Genomic DNA, 18,362 nt, shown 5'->3' with positions numbered 1-18,362 from the left:
GGGCCAGTATCCTGCCATGGATAAATACTCTTAAGGTCTCTGCTTTTGTAGTTGCTTTCTGCGCTGTGTACTTGCGTGTCTTTTAGATAGTGTTGTGGTTTTATGGTAAACATGTTCCAGGTTTTCAGCCTCCTCTAAAGAATGACGTTCAAGCAGCCTAACAAATGTATATAGCCAGATTGGGAAGGTGTAGTTTTGTCCCCTGAGAAATGGAGCAGGTAGGATTGTAAGTGTGCTGATGGGCTGAGGGAAACATAATCACTTTTTCTGACGTCATTTCTAATTTTGCTCAGTTACAGCAGATTTGGAAATGATGCATCTGTGACTAGAACAGTAACCTCACCATTTAAAAGAAAAAAAGGACTTTGTTACATGTACTCTGAATATTTGTGGTTTAGCCAGTGGCCTAGTTTCCTTTTTAAACAGCGTCTCTCTGAAAGCTCTATAAATCTCCAGTGCTCTGTAAGCCTGAATGGTCTCTACTTGTCCAAAGGCTGCAATTTTGTTAAATCGTGACAGGCTTATAGAAGAGACGGAGACCCGTGGGCTCCTAATGGAGCAGCTTTATTGATTATTTTTGAGGTTGGGTTGGGGCAGGAAGTGGGCCAGGTAAACTTGGCGGTTTATGCCCTTGACCTTTATGCCCGTGAGGCACATGTTTATGCCTGTCGGGGGGTATAGCTTTTATCAGAGATCAAGGTTGTAAGGAATGGTAAGTATTTATGCCTTTTCTCTCAAGGATCTTAATTTTTTTCTTGCTGGGTCTTTTTCTAGACCCTCTTCATTCTGTATATTTCTTCCAGCCTTTGCCTGCTTCCCTCAGCGGAGAGGAGGAAAGGCTGGTGTTGGGTAGGCTGGGCTGGGGGGCAGGCTGCAGGCGGTGAACACGGAGATCTGTTACAGCTCAAGAAAAACACACAAACCAAAGAAGGAAAACGTTTCCCCGAAACGCTTGGCTCAGCACTTGCTACTTCTTGGATCTGTCATCACAGACCCTCTCCTATTACCGGAGTCATTTTGTCTCCAGACTGGACTTTAAGTGCAGAAGAGGTGACCTGACTTTATGAGGCTACATTTGTGCCCCTTTGAGGCATCTTCTTTCTTGCTGGAAATTGAGAAATAGAGGAATATTAATGTCGGCCTTGCCTCTCCAGGGGCCTGCTTTCTGCTGCTTTTATGAGGTGCTTGTTTAGTTTTTCTCCATAAGAATCCAAGACACGGGGCCCCATTGAGGACATGTATCCTGCTGGTGCAAATGAGTGGGGTCTCTGCCTCTTTGATTGAGCAACTTCTAGCAAAGCAGTTTAAAAATCTTATTTGTGGAGCTCCCATCATGGCTCAGCAGAAACAAATCTGACTAGTATCCATGAGGATGCAGGTTTGATTCCTGTCCTCAGTCAGTGGGATCTGGTGTTGCCATGAGCTGTGGTGTAGGTCACAGATGCTGCTCAGATCTCGTGTTGCTGTGGCCCTAGCCTGGGAACCTCCATATGCCATGGGTGTGGCCCTAAAAACATTAAAAAAAAAATCCTTTTTTGTAATGAAGTACTTATAAACTGCAGAAAAGCACAGAGACCGGTATAAAATAACACTCAAGTGCCCAGCCCTCAGGCTTAAGAAACGCTGATGTCTTGCTGTTTGCTGTGTTTGTTTCATATTTTCCGAGGGTGGGGGGATTTTCATCTTTTTTTTTTTTTTTTTTAAGGCTGCACTCGCTGCATATGGAAGTTCCCAAGCTAGGGGTCAAATTGGAGCTACAGCTGCTGGCCTACACCACAGCCACAGCAACCCAGGATCCGAGCTGAGTTTGCGACCAATATACCACAGCTCACAGCAACACTGGATCCTTAACCCACCGAACCCACAACCTTATGGTTCCTAGTCGGATTCATTTCTGCTGCACCACGATGGGAACTCCTGTTTCATATTTTAAAAAGCCATTTATATTTTTGTTTTAAAAATCTGAAACCTCGCAGGCACAGTTGAAGTTCCTCTTGTACCCTTCCCCAGCCATTCCCTTCTGTCCGTCCGCACAGCAAACTCCTCTCTGAGAATGGTGTGTTTGCTTTCAATTCACCTGTTTCTGTTTCATTACATGATTATGAAACCATCGATGTTAACGTACTATAGTTGTCCTTTTTGAGCCTGTGTTTGTTCACTCAACATTTGTTCTCAGGATTTGTCCAGATTGAAGCGTATAGGTCTGGTTGACTCGTTTTTAAGCACTGTTTGAAGTACATTACAATTTATTTATGTTTCGAGAATTGGAATTGTTAGGTTTTAGGGTTTGTGTAGATTTCCAGCTTTCTTGGATTTTTTCCAAATTCTCCTTTAAAGTGTTTGTACAGATTTACTTTCACTTCAATCCTTTCTCAGGTTTTTATATCCCCCCATCCTATGAACACTGGCTGTTTTACTGCTGTTTAAGTGTTGCTTGTCTGCGTGTGAAATGAGATCTCCTTATTGTCTTCATTTTGCACTGATTACCAGTGAGGTTGAGTACCTTTATGGTAATCGGCTGTTTAGGTTTCCTCTTCTGTAAAATACCTTTTCATGGCCTTTTGCAAAGTTTCAAAAATAGCAGGAACCTCTAAAGAAACTGAAAGCATTGTTTGTATGCCAGCTCTTTGGCCTAAGGGTGCCAAGCTAGCTCATGGCAAGTTTGTGACATTAGATGGCCAAGCTAGAGAGTTCCCGTTGTGGCTAAGTGGTTAACGAATCTGACTAGCATCCATGAGCACACAGGTTCGATCCCTGTCCTTGCTCAGTGGGTTAAGGATCTGGCATTGCTGTGAGCTGTGGTGTAGGTGGAAGACTCGGCTTGGATCCTTTGTTGCTGTGCCTGGGTGTTGCTACAGCTCCAATTCGACCCCTAGCCTGGGAACCTCCGCATGCCTCAAGTGCGGCCCTAAAAAGCAAAAAAAAAAAAAAAAATGGACAAGTTAATAACATAAATAAGGACGTATGAGCTTTGAGAAGGGAATAAGTTTACTTATTTATTTGCTTTTTAGGGCCTCACCCATGGCATTTGAAAATTTCCAGGCTAGGGGTCTAATTGGATCTCCAGCTGCTGGCCTACGCCGCAGCCACAGCAACATGGGTTCCGCATCTGCGACCTACACCGCAGCTCTCAACCACTGAGTGAGGCCAGGGATTGAATCCGAAGCCTCATGGGTACTGGTCAGGTTCATTATCGCCGAGCCACAACAGGAACTCCCAAGAAGGGAACAAGTGTTAGAAGTGTCCCCACCAGCAGTGTGGGGGTGGGGGGGGGTGTCTTGACCTTTGTACTGACAGTGTCAGAGCAGCACACACAGTACCCAGCGTGTAGGGGATGCTTGAGAAGCCTGACTTCCTCCTCTTTAGCCATTGCTGGGGCCAAGTTTGCCTCTGGCCCCCTGGCCAGAACGAGGCTGGGGAGAAGCATGAGAAGACAAGAGGGGAGAGAAAGGGAAGGGAGGCACCACGTGTCACCTGCTGTGTCCCGGGTGGGGCATTTTTACAGATTTACCTGATTTTTTTTTTTTTTTTTCCTCAAGTAGCCGTCAGGTATTTCCTCCATTTTCCAGAGAGGAGTCTGAGGCTCTGAGATGATGTGACCTACCCGGGGTCACACAGTCATTGGTGAAACCGTTTGGACCCAGGTGTCTGACTCTAAGCCCATGCCAACTTTGCGCAGCCAGGGAAAAGTGGAAAGGAGGAGTGAGAGAAAGAAGAAAAGGGAGAGGGAGGGAAGAGAGACCTCTCTGTCAACACATTGGTGATCACAGCTGTGCCAGTAGCTGGCCAAGCTAATGATACAAACGTTTCTTTCCCGCAGTATATACATCCTGCTGATGCTGTGAAACTGGGCCAGGCCGAACTTGTTGTGATTGACGAAGCTGCCGCCATCCCCCTCCCCCTGGTGAAGAACCTCCTGGGCCCCTACCTTGTTTTCATGGCATCCACCATCAACGGGTGAGACACCTCGGGCAGGAGCCGTTGCTCCCGTGCGGGTTGTTCCTGGTTGGGTTGTGTTTAACGAATATGGCCTGGGCCTGGGTACTTAGGGCTGATGGCTGAAGCTTGATTCTTTGGGGCTGCTTCACTCTGTCCTTGGCCTTCTGCAAATGGGAGCTGACCCCTTCATAGAAAACTGCAGCTCATTTCTGGTCTAAGCCGCAGCCCACCAGGATGGTCCCCACAAGACTGAAGAATTTCCTAACCCAGTTAAGTGTCTCCTGTCTGTAGGCCTGATCGAGTTCTAAAGAGTACATAGATGGCTGTACCAATGTCTTGTATCTTAGAATTATGTGAAAATATCATATGAAATAAAGTAACTCTATAATTATCATAAGAAAGCAGACTTATGATTGAAGGGCTTTTTAAAAGATTTTTTAAACATTCAGTTCTTGTTTTCTATAGGAAAGTTCAAAAGGTAAGGTAAACAAAAGGAAAAATTAGAGGTGATCTGACCATCTAGAGACAGCTTCTGTTAGAATTGTGTATATTTTCTGTGCACGTATTTTGCTTTTTCATTTTGAATGAGAACATAAATAGTTTGCATTTGTTTTAAATCTGCTTTTTTTTTTGGTTTTTAGGGCTGCACCTGTGGCATATGGAAGTTCCCAGGCTAGGGGTCGAATCAGAGCTGCTGTTGCTGATTGCGCCATAGCCACGGCAATGCAGGATCTGAGCTGCACCTGTAACCTATACCACAGCTTGCAGCAACGCCAGATCCTTAACCTACTGAGTGAGGCCAGGGATTGAACCCACCTCCTCATGGATACTAGTCAGGTTCATAACCACTGAACCACAAGGAAACTCCTGAATTTGCTTTTTTATGTAAGACCATACTGTGAAATCTTTCTAGGTCAATATATACATATCTTCAATATTGGAAAGCTTTCTATATGGAAGTCACATCTTTAAGAGATAATTTTATGTTACAGATTAATTATTGTGACTGTTTTACACTAAAAATCATTGAATAGATTATACTCTTTATGGTTAACAGATTTACTGAGATATAATTCATATAGTAGTTTTCTCATTTAACATGTATAATTCAGTGTTTATTAAGTATACTCAGAGTTGTGCAACCATCACCACAATCAAATTTAGAACATTTTCATTGCCTTGGAAAGAAATCCCATACCCCTTAATTATCATCCTCTAGTTCTTCTCTACCCCCCCAGTTCTAGGGAACCACTAATCAACTTTCTCTGTCTATGGATTTGCCTGTTCTGGACACTTCATATAAATGGAGTCTTAGAATGTGTGTCTTTTGTGACTGCCTTCTTTTACTTACCCTGATGTTTTCAAGGTTCATCCCTGTAGCTTGAATCAGTACTTTATTCCTTTTTATGGTCAAATAATATTCCATTGTATGTTTATAAACATTTGTTTTTTCATTCATTCATTGACGGACATTAGATTGTTTCCATCGTTAGGCTATTAGGAATAATGCCGCTCTGAACGTACATGTACAGTTTTTGTGTGAACATATTTTCCATTTTCTTGGTATACCCAAAAGTGGAATTAGTGGGTCAAGAGGTAACTTTCTGTTAAATTGTTCAAAGAACTGCCAGATTGGTTTCCAAAGCAGCTGCACCATTTTACATTCCCACCAGTAGTGTTTGAGGGTTCCAGTTTTCCTGTGTCCTTGCTAGCATCTATATATCTTTTTTTTTTTAATATCTTCTTTTGTTTGTTTTGTTTTTGTTTTTTTAGGGCCATATCCTCAGCATATGGAGGGTCCCAGGCTAGGGGTCGAATTGGAGCTAGAGCTGCCGGCCTATACCAGACCCACAGCAACACGGGATCCGAGCCACATCTGTGACCTACATCACAGCTCACCGCAGTGCCAGATCCTTAACCCGCTGAGCAAGGCCAGGGATCGAACCTGTGTCCTCGTGGATACTGGTCAGATTCGTTTCTGCTGAGCCACGGTGGGAACTCTTGTCGTTTTGATTATAGCCATCCTAGTGAGTATGAAGTGGTGTCTCATGTGGTAATCCTTTCCATTTCCCGGATGGCTGATGCTGTGGAGGATCTTAGCATGGGCTTCCTGGCCGTTGTGACCCCTGCCTCCCCGCTCATTTTTCTAATTGAGTGGTCTTTTTATTATTGAGTTGTAAGTGTTCCTCAAATATTCTAGGTACAAGTCTCTTATATATATGACTTACAGAAGTTTTCTCCCATTCTGTGGGTTTTTTCCCACTTTCTTGATAATGTTCTTCAGAGCACAGGTTTTTTTTAGTTTTGCTGCTTGTGCTTACTCTTTTTTTTTTTTTTTTAAGTCAATGGAATTCCCTTGAGAAAACTTTGCCATCTGGCACAGGCAGGAGGAATAAAACACTTTAAAATTCTCAATTTTTGGATCATTGTTTAAAAGTAGTATTTGAAACACAACTTTGTAAGTCAACTGTACTCCAATAAAATACAAAAAAAAATTTTAAGAGAAAAAAAATGTAGTATTTGAGTAAGAGGATGTATTTACACAGTATACTCATTTATAATAATGAGTCTTATGAAACGATGCAGTCCTAAAAGTAAAAGAAAACCATTGAGCAGTCTGCACCTTGTGGTCACGTGGGCATGTGACAAAAGACAGGAGAAAATTCAGTTGAAAAGAGTTGGTTCAGCAATCAGATTATAGATGATTTCCTCCCCTCCCTCTCCTAATTTTTGGATACTTGCTTTATGTCACCTTTTAAGTGAAAGTAGTCATGAAAATTACTAGGGTGGTAGATTTGTTTAATCTTGATTTTTCCAAACTGGAAATGTTCTCTGTATGTTCTTCAAGCATGTTACTTCTAATAGCAACTCTTATTAATTGGCCATTTTATCTGTGTTCCATTTCCATTATGCTGAAGGCTTTATTCATGTCTTCTCAGTGCTTACTTTTTTAGTTCGCAGCCCAGGCCTGTGAGGTGTGTAGGATAATCGCCTTTTGAGGAGGAGGCTAAATGAGGTTGAGTTCCGTGCCCAGAAGCACTACGTGGACATGCCAGGACTTGAGCCCAGGTCCCGATGGTTCTGAACTGAGCCACCGTGCAGTCCTGCCTCCTTTGGGCATGGACGTGCTACACTGGAAGTTCAGAGGTGACGGCTGTCCTTGGCGAGCAAGGGTCTGGAGTTCCAGCAGGACGAGGAAAGTAGTTCTGTGTCCTCTCCTTGAGAGTGGAGTTGATGCCTGATTGCCTTTGCTTTTGCTCCCAGCTATGAGGGCACTGGCCGATCCTTGTCCCTCAAGCTAATTCAGCAGCTCCGTCAGCAGAGTGCCCAGAGCCAGGTCAGCACCACCGCTGAGAACAAGGCCACGACGACAGCCCGACTGGCATCAGGTACCCCTGGAGCTCTGAGTGGGCCCACAGTGCATAGAGGGTCACTTCCAACTATCTTGCTGGATCCTTCCCATCGTGGCAACAGGGGCAGTAACAAACCTTCCTGCCATCAGGTGGAGAGGTTGAGTCCCCAAGAGGTGAAGCTGCTGCTGAGAAACAGCAAGCCAGTGACCCCCCATGGGAGGCTGACCTGGGCCTTCTGGTGGCCCGGCTCTTGTTTGTCACTATCTCAGGGCATTGGGCGCACTGACTTAGCAAGATCCCTTCAGGAGTGGTGTCGAGGCAAGTTGAACGCCCACCCGAACTTTTAAATTCTTGAGCCAGGTTTACGTGGGCACCACGTGACAGAGAGAGAGTAGAACATTTGCCTTGCTCTTAGGGGGAAAAGGTATTTACTGCTTGTTCTTATTGTGTGTGTGTCTTGGGAACAGCGCGAACCCTGCATGAGGTTTCCCTGCAGGAGTCGATCCGATACGCCCCTGGGGACGCAGTGGAGAAGTGGCTCAACGACCTGCTCTGCCTGGATTGTCTCAACATCACTCGGATCGTCTCCGGCTGCCCCTTGCCTGAAGCCTGTGAGCTGTATCCTCCTCCGTTTGTTCTGTGAAAGGGAGGGGGGGGCGACTGCAGCATTGAGGGGTTTTGACCCTTTGCTTCACAGCCTGATGCTCTAGGGAGAGGGAGCGGTTGTGCCTTGTTTATTTCCCTTCTCTTCCTGCCCTGTCCCATTTCTGCTGCCAGGCAGGGCACCCTCTTCCCAAGCCGAGGGAAACTACATACCCAGGTGGCCCTTAGAAGCAGTGTGTCCTGTTTGGGGCTCTCTTTGCTTTGTTTTGGTTGCTTAACTCCAAACTCAGCTACTATGTCAACAGAGATACCCTCTTTTGCTACCACAAGGCCTCCGAGGTTTTTCTCCAACGCCTCATGGCCCTCTACGTGGCTTCTCACTACAAGGTAACCGCAGCCAGCCCTTGGGGGGACTTCAGCAGTGAACTCCAGCGCTTGGCAATGCCCTTTTACTTGGCTTTTTGCATTGTTTCTCACCCAGTGGCTCAGGTGATCATTCCCTGGGACTTGGGTGTCCTGATGTTGGTGGGGGCAGTGGTGCTGCTGGAGGGGTTGCGTTTCCCATCGTTGTTCACGCTTGTCTCGGGCTTTCGGCTTTGCATACAGAGTGAGGGATTTCTGCATGGAGCTCCATGCGTGGTAGCTGGAGAGGGTGGAAAGTTTTGCCCATTTTGAATGAGGTTCTTTTATTTCTGAGGCTAAATGGGTGGACTGAGATGACATGGCAGTTGTAACCCAGGGGTGCTCTTGGGCTGTAGACCAGCCTGGTTATTTTTAATTTTTCTTTTCTTCTTTTTTTTTGTGTGTGTGTGTTTTTGCCTTTTCTAGGGCCGTTTTCGTGGCATATGGAGGTTCCCAGGCTAGGGGTCTAATCGGAGCTATTGCTGCTGGACTATGCCAGAGCCACAGCAACGCGGGATCCGAGCTGAGTCTGTGACCTACATCACAGTCCACGGCAACACCGGATCCTTAACCCACTGAGCACGGTCAGGGACTGAACCTACAACCTCATGGTTCCTAATCGGATTCATTTCCGCTGTGCCACGATGGGAACTCCTAGCCTGGTTATTTTTAAGAAGCAGTGAATGAGAATTTGGAATATTTGAAAGTCTTAAAAAGACGCATTGGAAAGGACAGTGTTTGAGTGTCTAGGTAGCATCTTTTTTTTGTTGTTTTTTAAGTGCCTCACCCGTGGCGTATGGAAGTTCCCAGGCTAGGGGTCAAATTGGAGCTACAGCTGCCGGCCATAGCCACAGCCATGGCAAAGTGGGATCCGAGCCACATCTGGGACCTACACCACAACTCACAGCAATGCCGGATTCTTTAACCAACTTAATGAGGTCAGAGATCGAACCCGCATCCTCCTGGACACTAGACGGATTTGTTTCCACTGCGCCACAATGGGAACTCCCTAAGCAGCATTTTTATGAACACCCTTTAATGGAAAGCTGAGGGTGTTAGAAGTGGTGAGAGGTTTTCCTGAAATAGCAGCCTCTAACCAGGAAGAAGTTCCCTTCTCAGCTGTGGAGGATACAGCACTAACTAAGCAGTTCTCTGCCCCAGCCCTGTAGCCTCAGCACTCGTGCTGAGGTGACAGCAGACACTGGAGGGGGTCCCACTCAGGCCGTTACAGAGGGTCTCAGGCTGGCTGGTCGACGTATGGGGAGCCAGCACGTCGATGGGTTTCAGCACATCGCTGGGCTTTGGGGAAGGCGGGGTCTCCAGTCACCGGACGATGCTGGCGTAGCCTCGAGTGAGGACAGGAGGAGGAGTGCTTCTCACTGACGGGTTTGTGCCCCACAGAACTCCCCCAACGATCTCCAGATGCTCTCTGATGCACCTGCTCACCATCTCTTCTGCCTCCTGCCGCCCGTGCCCCCCACCCAGAATGCCCTTCCAGAAGTGCTCGCTGTCATTCAGGTACGGAAGCTGAGGCGTCCTTGAGGCACTGACTTGAGGAACTGCTTGGGAGCGGGGATTAGTTTCTTGGTCACTGCAGCTGGGGAGGGCAGGCTGTCGACTCCTGGTCTGGAGCCAGTGGCAGGGTGTATCCAGGCAGGTGATTGGGGTGCGCTGAAGGAAACCGTCTCCCTGACACAAAGCCAAAGTCCCGCAGTTCGAGGATGGGTAAAAGCCAGAACCAGCCACTCATATTTTGATTTACGGCTCCTTCTGAAAGAGAACTTTGGAGACTTTGGAGTTCCCTGGTAGACTAGTGGGTTAAGGAGCTGGCATTGTCACAGCTGTGGCACGGGTTTGTTTGATCCCTGGCCTGGGAACTTCCACATGCCATGAATGCGGCCATAAAGAAATTTTTTGGTTTTCCTTCTTTATTGCAAAAGAAATACATGATACTAGTAAAATTAGATACAGATTGGAAAAAATAACATTTTTAATGGCTGGCATGTATTTGTCCATTTATCATTTTTTCTTTGTGTAAATATGGGATCATAGCATTTGGTCATCTGTTTTCTTCCCCAATGTGTCAAATATTCATAATCTGCACACTCATTAAAGACTGCATTGTATTTCATTACACGCACATACCACACTATGTTTATCCATCCTCTGTTAGAGCCTTGGGTCATTGTGAATTTGCGCAGTTCTATGCAGAGCTGAGAGAGCATCCTGCGTCTTAGTGGTGAACCCACCTGTATACCCTGCGTGGAGACCCTCTGCTGGCGTGTTTTGCTCTCTGGGCCAGGAGGGTGTCTGGAGTCTGCCTTCTTAGCAACAGTGTCAGGGTGCCCACGGGACATAGTAATGAAATTTTCCCAACATTTCCCATGGCTGGGTTGGTTAGAGGCTTAAGCGTGAGCTGGAGTGGAAACAGCCGGCCTAGCCAGAGGAACGGGCGAGCTGGCAAGCTTCCGTGGGTGGGCTCTGAACTTGGAGCCTGCCTTCCGTCTGCCCTGCCCTGCTTCCCCCACAGGTGTGCCTCGAGGGGGAGATTTCACGCCAGTCCATCTTGAACAGCCTGTCCCGAGGCAAGAAGGCTTCGGGGGACTTGATTCCATGGACGGTGTCGGAACAGGTGATGCACTTTCTCTGGTGTGCCCGCGCAAGTGCAGCTGGCGGTGTTGGAGCCTGCGTTGTTAAGTTACAGCTCGTGTCTCCCCACAGTTCCAAGATCCAGACTTCGGTGGCCTTTCTGGTGGAAGGGTTGTTCGCATTGCTGTTCACCCGGATTATCAAGGGGTACGGTGCCCTGGTGCCTTCAAACTTGATGTGCTGTTATGAGCCACAGCTGTGTTGCTGGCCACTCCTTAGGGCAGGTGCACTTGGTTTAAATACGAAGCTGATCAAGGAGTAGAAGTTCCGGGAAGCTGGTCACAGATTAGCAGATCTGAGCTCCCCTCTGCTGTGGGTGGTTTTCCCAGGGCTGGGGGTGGGTGGGTGGGCAGGGTCATGGGATGTGCTCGCCCTTCCTTCATGAGGACAGGGGACCTGTGAGCCAGATCTGCTTCCCATGGTTACCTCCTGCCTCATCAAAGACCCCAACGAGGAGTTAGGTATAGAGTTATCAGTTTGGAGCTGGCTGACCTGTGGACCAGAAAGCACAGCCAGTCATCCTCACGCTCATGTGGCGGGCGGGCTGCTCTTGATGGGCCAGGCAGCTGGAGAGTGGGAGTCATTCCACACTAAGGGGCTCTGCTTCGGCCCGTTGAGGGGTTTCATTGGATCTCGGCATGAAGGCTTTCTAGAAGCAATACAGGGGCGCAGAAGTAGTTTGGACTCTGAGGACATTTCTCTTCCCTTCGCCTCTTACCCCGGGTTTGCTTCCAGATGGGCTACGGCAGCCGAGCCCTGCAGCTGCTGCAGATGTACTACGAAGGCAGATTCCCTTGTCTCGAGGAGAAGGCCCTCGAGACGTCACAAGAGATTCACACCGTCAGCAGTGAGGTGAGCGCCGTCTGGCCGAGCTCCGGCTTCCTGGGAGACGGATTGCCTGGGTCCTTGGGAGCCTCGTGGGCCACTGGCTGTGGCCTGGGCTCTCAGCTCTAGCGGCAGGTTTCCTCGCTGATTTAGGAGAAGCTGCTCTTTCTCCCCGTGGGGCCTTGGATGGGCTTCATCAGCATCACCTGGGAACTTGGTTCTTGAGCCGGGCCCAGACCGCCTCGAGCCGAGGCTCCGTGCGGGGCCCAGTGGTCTGCCTTAACGAGCTCCCACGTGAAGCCGATGCATGTTCCGGCTTAAAACCACTGCTTTTCAGCCTTCTCCTCTTCGTACTGAACCCAAGCCGAGGGAAGCTCCGTCTTCCTGGGTAGGAGTGAGTAACGCTAGGAACCGGGGCGGCTTTTCACACGCCTTCATCTAGTTTTTGCCGTGTGCCTGTCCAGGAAATGGGGAAAGGGACTTGTAATTAAGGTCAGGCTCAGAGGTATCAGTTCCCAAGAGCCGAGCCATTTGGTGACAAACCTGTGCCTTCAGAACCCTACCTCTGTCTCTCTGAACATCTGTTAGGCTTTTCTCAACTGTAGGCTCCTTTTGGCATCCTGGGTTCCGAGCAGTGTGAATGCACGCATGTCGAGGGGTTTGTTATCCCTTGAGGTGATCACTGGACTTAGTGGTGCTTTTATATTTTAAAAACCTTGTGAACAAACCAAGAAACCTGTCCTGGTTTTTGCTGTTCATCTAGAGCCTGGTGGGACAGGGGTGCTTGGGCCTGTCGCTAACCTTTCTTTCCCTCTGCCGGGGTCCGTGCCCTCCCCTGGCATCCTCAGGCCGTCAGCTTGCTGGAAGAGGTCGTCACTCCCCGGAAGGACCTGCCTCCCTTGCTTCTCAAACTGAACGAGAGGCCCGCCGAGCGCCTGGATTACCTGGGGGTGTCCTACGGCTTGACCCCCAGGCTCCTCAAGTAAGGGTTGGCCTGCCCTTCCTGCCAGCAGCATCCCCTTGGCCTCAGGGTCCTGAATGAGCATTTGGTGGGCTGCTGCCCGCCTTGCCGGCCGCGTCTTTGTCAGCTGCCTGTTGACTCCCCGCGCCCCTGGCTCTAACCAGCTTTATGTGTCAGCTGCTCCTAGAAGGCGCACACAGTGACCTGCTCTCTTTGTATCTTTACAGATTCTGGAAACGAGCTGGGTTTGTTCCTGTTTATCTGAGACAGACCCCGGTGAGTGAGGCATCTGGCAGAGGGGTTGGTGACAGGTCTGTCCTTGCAAAGCCTTGGTGCCTTGTATTGTGCTCTGAGTCAGCAGGCCTCTGTTACCAACAGGTCTGTTCTGATGGCTCCCAGAGCAGCCAGCCTCACAGAAAGGCCATGTGGTCACACCTCTTCCCCACTACACAGTGCAGTGGCTTTGTGCTCAGTTCTAAGGTGGCAGAGGGTGCATGTAGACTTGTTCACCAGATTCTTCAGTCCTGTAATCTGGGAGCCTCTTTGAATTTGTGGGATTTGGGGGGGGAGGTGGTTTTTTTGCTTTTTAAGGCCATACTTGCAGCATATTGAAGGTTTCGGGCTAGGGGTTGAATTGGAGCTGCAGCTGCCAGCCTATACCCCAGCCATAGCAACGCCAGATCCGAGCCACACCTGTGATCTACACCATAGCTCATGGCAACACCAGATCCTTAACCCACTGAGCAAGGCCAGGGATTGAACCTGCCTCCTCATGGGTTTGTTACCACTAAGCCACCATGGGCACTCCCTTTTTTTTTTTTTTTTTTTTTTTTAAAAGGAAGAGAGTGGTTTTAGGGAAGGAGAGCAGTTGGCAGACTCGCATCGGAAGTTGGCATCTGCAGGAGGGATGTGACTGTGGATGCCAGACAAAGAAGGAAATAGGGAAGGGGAGAGATAGTTTTCATAAAGAATTTATTTGGCACCTCCCATGAATCAGATGGCGAGCAAGAGAAGCCACAAAGTTCAGATGGGTAGAAATAGGTAACAAGTGAATGAACGAGAAATTTTCAGGTCGTGGTATGTGCCGCCAGGAAAACCAGCTACTGAAATCATAGTGTAATGTGATGAGCAGTCAGGCTTCTGAGGAGTCAATGACCTTCCAGACCACAGCCTGAATGATGAGAGTGGACCGGCCATATGACAGGCCTGCCTGCAGAAAAGAGCATTTCCTGGAGCAGAGGGCACAGCACGTGTGAGGATGTGGGGTGGAGAGGAAGTGGTGATTGGAGGTGCACAAGTTCAGTGTGGCTGGAGGGCCCTGAGAAGTAAAGGGTGGTGGTTCGCGGCCGGGCAGGGGGCTCTGGGCAGGGTCTGGGTTCCTTTCCTGCTCCGTTGGAGGGAGGGGTCGGGGAGAGGTGTTGGGGCTGCTGTGTAGACGAGTAGAGGCGGGGAGATGAGTGCGTGAGAGATGCGGTGGTTTGGCTGAGGAGGACGTGGTGAGCTGGAGGGAGGTGGCCAGGTGGCAAGTGTGTTGGGAGGTGAACTGATGAGATGAAGGAGGGGGAATGTGGCAGGTGAGTGAACGGAAGGCTCTGGCTAGAGCTTAGGTTTTTGGCTTGAGAGACTAGGTGAGAAACCGTGTCGGAGGTGCTGTTTGCTGAGATAAGACTCATGGCGGGAGGGCTGGGTTTGGAGGTGAACGTGGGGATTGTGTTTGGCACCGTGGTGTGAGATGCCTGCGAGGCAGCTAAGTGGAAATAAGGAAGTTGGCAGTTGACTGTGGGAATCTGTAGTTCACGGGGGAGCCTGGGGTTGGAGACAAATTTGAGAGCCCTCAGCATATACAGCCTGGGGTCAAGGATTTCGAGGGGTCTGTTTCCTTCACAGCTATACCCCCAGCACTTCATAGCATCTGTTACGTGTAGTATGTGTTCAGTAAATAATCTTATCAGTGAATAAGTTTTAAAGTTGTTAGAAATAGGAACTGAAAGCAAAGAGGATGAGTCCTTGGCATCTCCAGCGTTTAGAATGAGCCAGAAAACACAGCAAGGGAGGCAGAGAAGCAGGAGCCTTCCTTTGTAGGAGTAAGTCAGGAGGGTGTTGTCAGAAGCCAACATAAATGCATGTGTCAGGAAGGGGAATCGTTGCTGTCAGAGAGCCCATAAGACGGGGACAAACGGCCGTTGGGCTTGGTGGCATTGGTGATCTGAATGGCAGCAGTCTTGGTGGCATGGAGGGATCGGCCACCAGAGAGAGTGGGAGGTGGGGAACAGACGGAATGCACGACTCTTCCACGAAGCAAAGGGAGCAGAGGAACAAGGCGGCTGGAGGGAGGTTGGCGTTACGGCGGGTTTATCAGATGGGAGATTCTAGAACATGTTTGTGTGCTGGAGGGTATGATCCTGTAGAGCTGGCGCGAATACAGGCCATGAGGGCTGATGGCAGGAGTGCCCGCCTGGAGGAGAGGAGGGTGGGACCTGGAGTGCAGGAGGCGGGCGGAGAGCCTGGGCACAGGAGGTGTCGGTCCGCTGGTTGAGTGGGTGTCGAGAGCATGAGCAAGTTCTGATTGCTCCTCTTTTCCGAAAGAGGGGAGGTCAGGGGCTGAGAGGGAGTGTTGGAGGCTTGATTTGGGGAGCTCAAGGTCGCTATCCCAGAGCGGTGCCCATTTGAGAGTTTAAAGCGGGGCAGGTGAGGACCGCTGGGTGGGTGGTGCTTCCACGTGGCAGGAGCAGCTGTAGAGGGGCTGGGTCCTTGTCACCGAGTTTGGTCAAGGCTGGGGTGTAAATCTGGCAGTCGACTGCAAGGAGCACGAATCGCAGAGAGTTCAGCCCAGACCGCGGAACGCCCCTTCGGTCTCTTTCCCCGCACTGCTTGTTTGTGACTTGAATGCCCTTCGGTTGAAACCCATTAGGTAATTTTTATGGTGTTGGGCGTTGCAGTTGTGTGTAGTAAAATCTTTAAAACCCATGGTCACTTTTTAGCACCTAAAGGAGCCTACACTTGTGAACCAGTTGCAGCAGAGGAACTCTAGCCACGCTGGGTTGTGGCCGTGGATTTTTTTTTTTTTTTTTTTTTACTATAAGCACCTAAGACATGCTGATTGAATCGTGTGGCGTTCAAGCTGTAATGACGCCGAGTTCAGAATCTGGCTGATTTGGGCAAGTGGCTCACCCCTCGGGTCCAGAGCAGAAGGCGTGCCCCGAAGGTCTGAGTAGGCCTGCGCCGTCGCTGGGGCACCTGCTCAGAAGTGGCAGCACTAAGTGGCCTCTGGAGGCTGTCATGTAGGCGAGGCGCTCTCTCCCGCCAGGGAGGAAGTGCAGGCCCCTGGGCGCCAGGAGCCTGCCTTCCCTGTGTTTGCCGTTTAACAATGACGTCCTTCTTAGAAGGGGGTCTTGTGTCTCCCAGAATGACCTGACTGGAGAGCACTCGTGCATCATGGTGAAAACGCTGATGGACGAGGATGAGGCCGACCGGGGCGCCTGGCTCTCGGCTTTTTGGAAGGGTGAGTGGGGGAGGGGGGAGCCACAGGGTGAGGGGCCCCGAGGGCCTGCAGACCTCTGACGGTGTGGTTGGACCCGCAGATTTCCGAAGGCGGTTCCTGGCCCTGCTGTCCTACCAGTTCAGTGCCTTCTCTCCTCCCCTGGCTCTGAACATCCTTCAGAACAGAAACATTGGGAAACCCATGCAGCCAGGTGAGCTGGTGGGGCGGCGGCAGGGCTGGTGGCGCTTGGTTGTACGAGACGGGAGGTGGCCAGGCGTGTGGTCCAGGCAGAGAGCTGAACTAGGACTGGGGTTTGGGGCTGGGGGTGTGGGAGGGGGGTTGTTCCAAGCCTGTATCTCCCCGAGGCTCCTCAGTAGGGCCCTGCTCTGCCTCAGCGACACCATCCATCACCCACTGTGCCTTTCATCTTCATGACAAGGCTTGGGGGATGTGACTTGGCTTTAGAGGTGTCCACACGGCCCTACAGCTGGTCAGTTACAGAACCCGATCTAAGTCCTGTGTGAGCTAGGCTAACGAGCCCGATTCTGAGGCTGTTTCCTCATTCATGAACTTGTAATAAGACCATGCTGCCAGCCTTCTGTGACCAACATGTACAAGTGCTTTGGGCATGTAAATTCTGTTTGAATATTTAAAACACAAAAAAGGTGTAAGGGATCATGAGCTTACACAACAGCTGTGGGTTTTTTCCTGTTGCTAATTATGTGTGTCTGCCCCCTTTTTGGCCAGTTCTTCTTGGGTGGAAGACTGTTTCTCGGGCTGGGTGCAGCACACCTGCTCTCTGTGATGCTAGGTCCCAAGGGGAAGGGACGAAGTGGGGGAAGAGCCTTGTGTTCCTCTCACCCCGGGGCCCTGCAGACTTTCCTTGGTCTGCTGTGTTGGCGTGGAACTCTGAGCAAGGGTTGCACGTCTCCTGTCCCCGTCCCTGCCTCCCCTCTGCAGGAGAAGGGTCAGGGCTGCCTGGTGGGGCGTGTTATATGGGTGGGAGGTTACTTCCAGGGGGCTCCCGCCCTGTTCTGGGTGAAGCTCCTGGGGTGCCACCTGGGGACCGTCGCGTGTGCTGTCTGGGGATCCCGTTGGCTGCCCTGACCCACTGGTTCTGTTGCACATATTCAGCCCTGCGCCGGGAGGAGCTGGAAGCGCTTTTCCTCCCCTATGACCTGAAGCGGCTGGAGATGTACTCACAGAACATGGTGGACTATCACCTCATCATGGACCTGATCCCGGCCATCTCCCGGCTGTACTTCCTGAACCAGATGGGGGACCTGGCCCTCTCTGCTGCCCAGTCGGTAGGTGGCCTGCAGCCGTGTGCTCGCCTCGCATGGAGCAGTTTCTGTGCTAGGAATTGGCTTGCACGCGCTCATGTAATTTTGTGCATTTAATTCCTCTCGGTTCTGATAGGTGGTTAGTGGTCTCACCTTTTACAGGTGGGGACTCTTCAGCTCGCAGGTTAGCCTTGTGCTCAGCCGTGCAGTTAGCAAGCAGTAGAGCTGCAGTCTGAACCCGCATTCTTGGTTCCCCCATGTTGCTTTGATTCTTGCTCTGCTTCATCAGAGCTCCAGGAGCACCTCTTACTTTTAGTGCAGCTGTGAAGCAGCTGTTTGCCAGGATGAGAAGCTCATTTGGGGATTTCAGGAGGGGTGTTTCCAGTAACAGGATGAATAAGAAGATCCCAGAATAGTGCCAGCTGATGTTTTGTCCCAGATGCCGAGGGACAGGAACTCTGGTTCTCGGTGCCATTTTCACGGGCAAGAGCCTGTCCCCGCGGCCTCTCCAGCAGATTTCCTGTCCTCCAGGCTCTTCTCTTGGGGATTGGCCTGCAGCACAAGTCTGTGGACCAGTTGGAAAAGGAGATCGAGCTGCCCTCGGGCCAGTTGATGGGACTTTTCAACCGGATCATCCGCAAAGTTGTGAAGGTACCTTCAGCAGGGTTTTGGTCCGTTTGGAAAAAATGTGTCAAACCCACTCCCTGCCCCAAGATGCAAAAACGATAGCATTTGGCTGTATTTGACACACACACACACACACACACACACACACACACACACACACACACACACACACACACACACACACTGAAGCAGGTGGCTCCAGCTGTGTCTGCAGTGTTCTGCGTTCTCTCCCAGAGGTG

General features: G+C 50.0%; 1 protein-coding gene across 2 annotated transcripts in view; it reads left to right on the top strand.

Moving 5' to 3' along the window:
• Window positions 1–18,362, top strand: part of NAT10 (N-acetyltransferase 10) — a 40,942-nt gene that overhangs the window by 16,577 nt on the left and 6,003 nt on the right. For both annotated transcript variants that reach the window (XM_047776025.1, XM_047776026.1), the window contains exons 12-25: window positions 3,821–3,957; window positions 7,204–7,328; window positions 7,760–7,910; window positions 8,186–8,282; window positions 9,699–9,815; window positions 10,828–10,929; window positions 11,019–11,093; window positions 11,682–11,798; window positions 12,620–12,753; window positions 12,960–13,008; window positions 16,138–16,234; window positions 16,314–16,424; window positions 17,348–17,520; window positions 18,028–18,147. In XM_047776025.1, coding sequence (XP_047631981.1) covers window positions 3,821–3,957; window positions 7,204–7,328; window positions 7,760–7,910; window positions 8,186–8,282; window positions 9,699–9,815; window positions 10,828–10,929; window positions 11,019–11,093; window positions 11,682–11,798; window positions 12,620–12,753; window positions 12,960–13,008; window positions 16,138–16,234; window positions 16,314–16,424; window positions 17,348–17,520; window positions 18,028–18,147 — 1,605 coding nt within the window. The remainder of the gene's footprint in view (window positions 1–3,820; window positions 3,958–7,203; window positions 7,329–7,759; window positions 7,911–8,185; window positions 8,283–9,698; window positions 9,816–10,827; window positions 10,930–11,018; window positions 11,094–11,681; window positions 11,799–12,619; window positions 12,754–12,959; window positions 13,009–16,137; window positions 16,235–16,313; window positions 16,425–17,347; window positions 17,521–18,027; window positions 18,148–18,362) is intronic.

The sequence above is a fragment of the Phacochoerus africanus genome, chromosome 4, assembly GCF_016906955.1.
Source record: "Phacochoerus africanus isolate WHEZ1 chromosome 4, ROS_Pafr_v1, whole genome shotgun sequence".
Classification (NCBI taxonomy): domain Eukaryota; kingdom Metazoa; phylum Chordata; class Mammalia; order Artiodactyla; family Suidae; genus Phacochoerus; species Phacochoerus africanus.
This window is presented reverse-complemented; position numbering and strand designations above follow the sequence as displayed.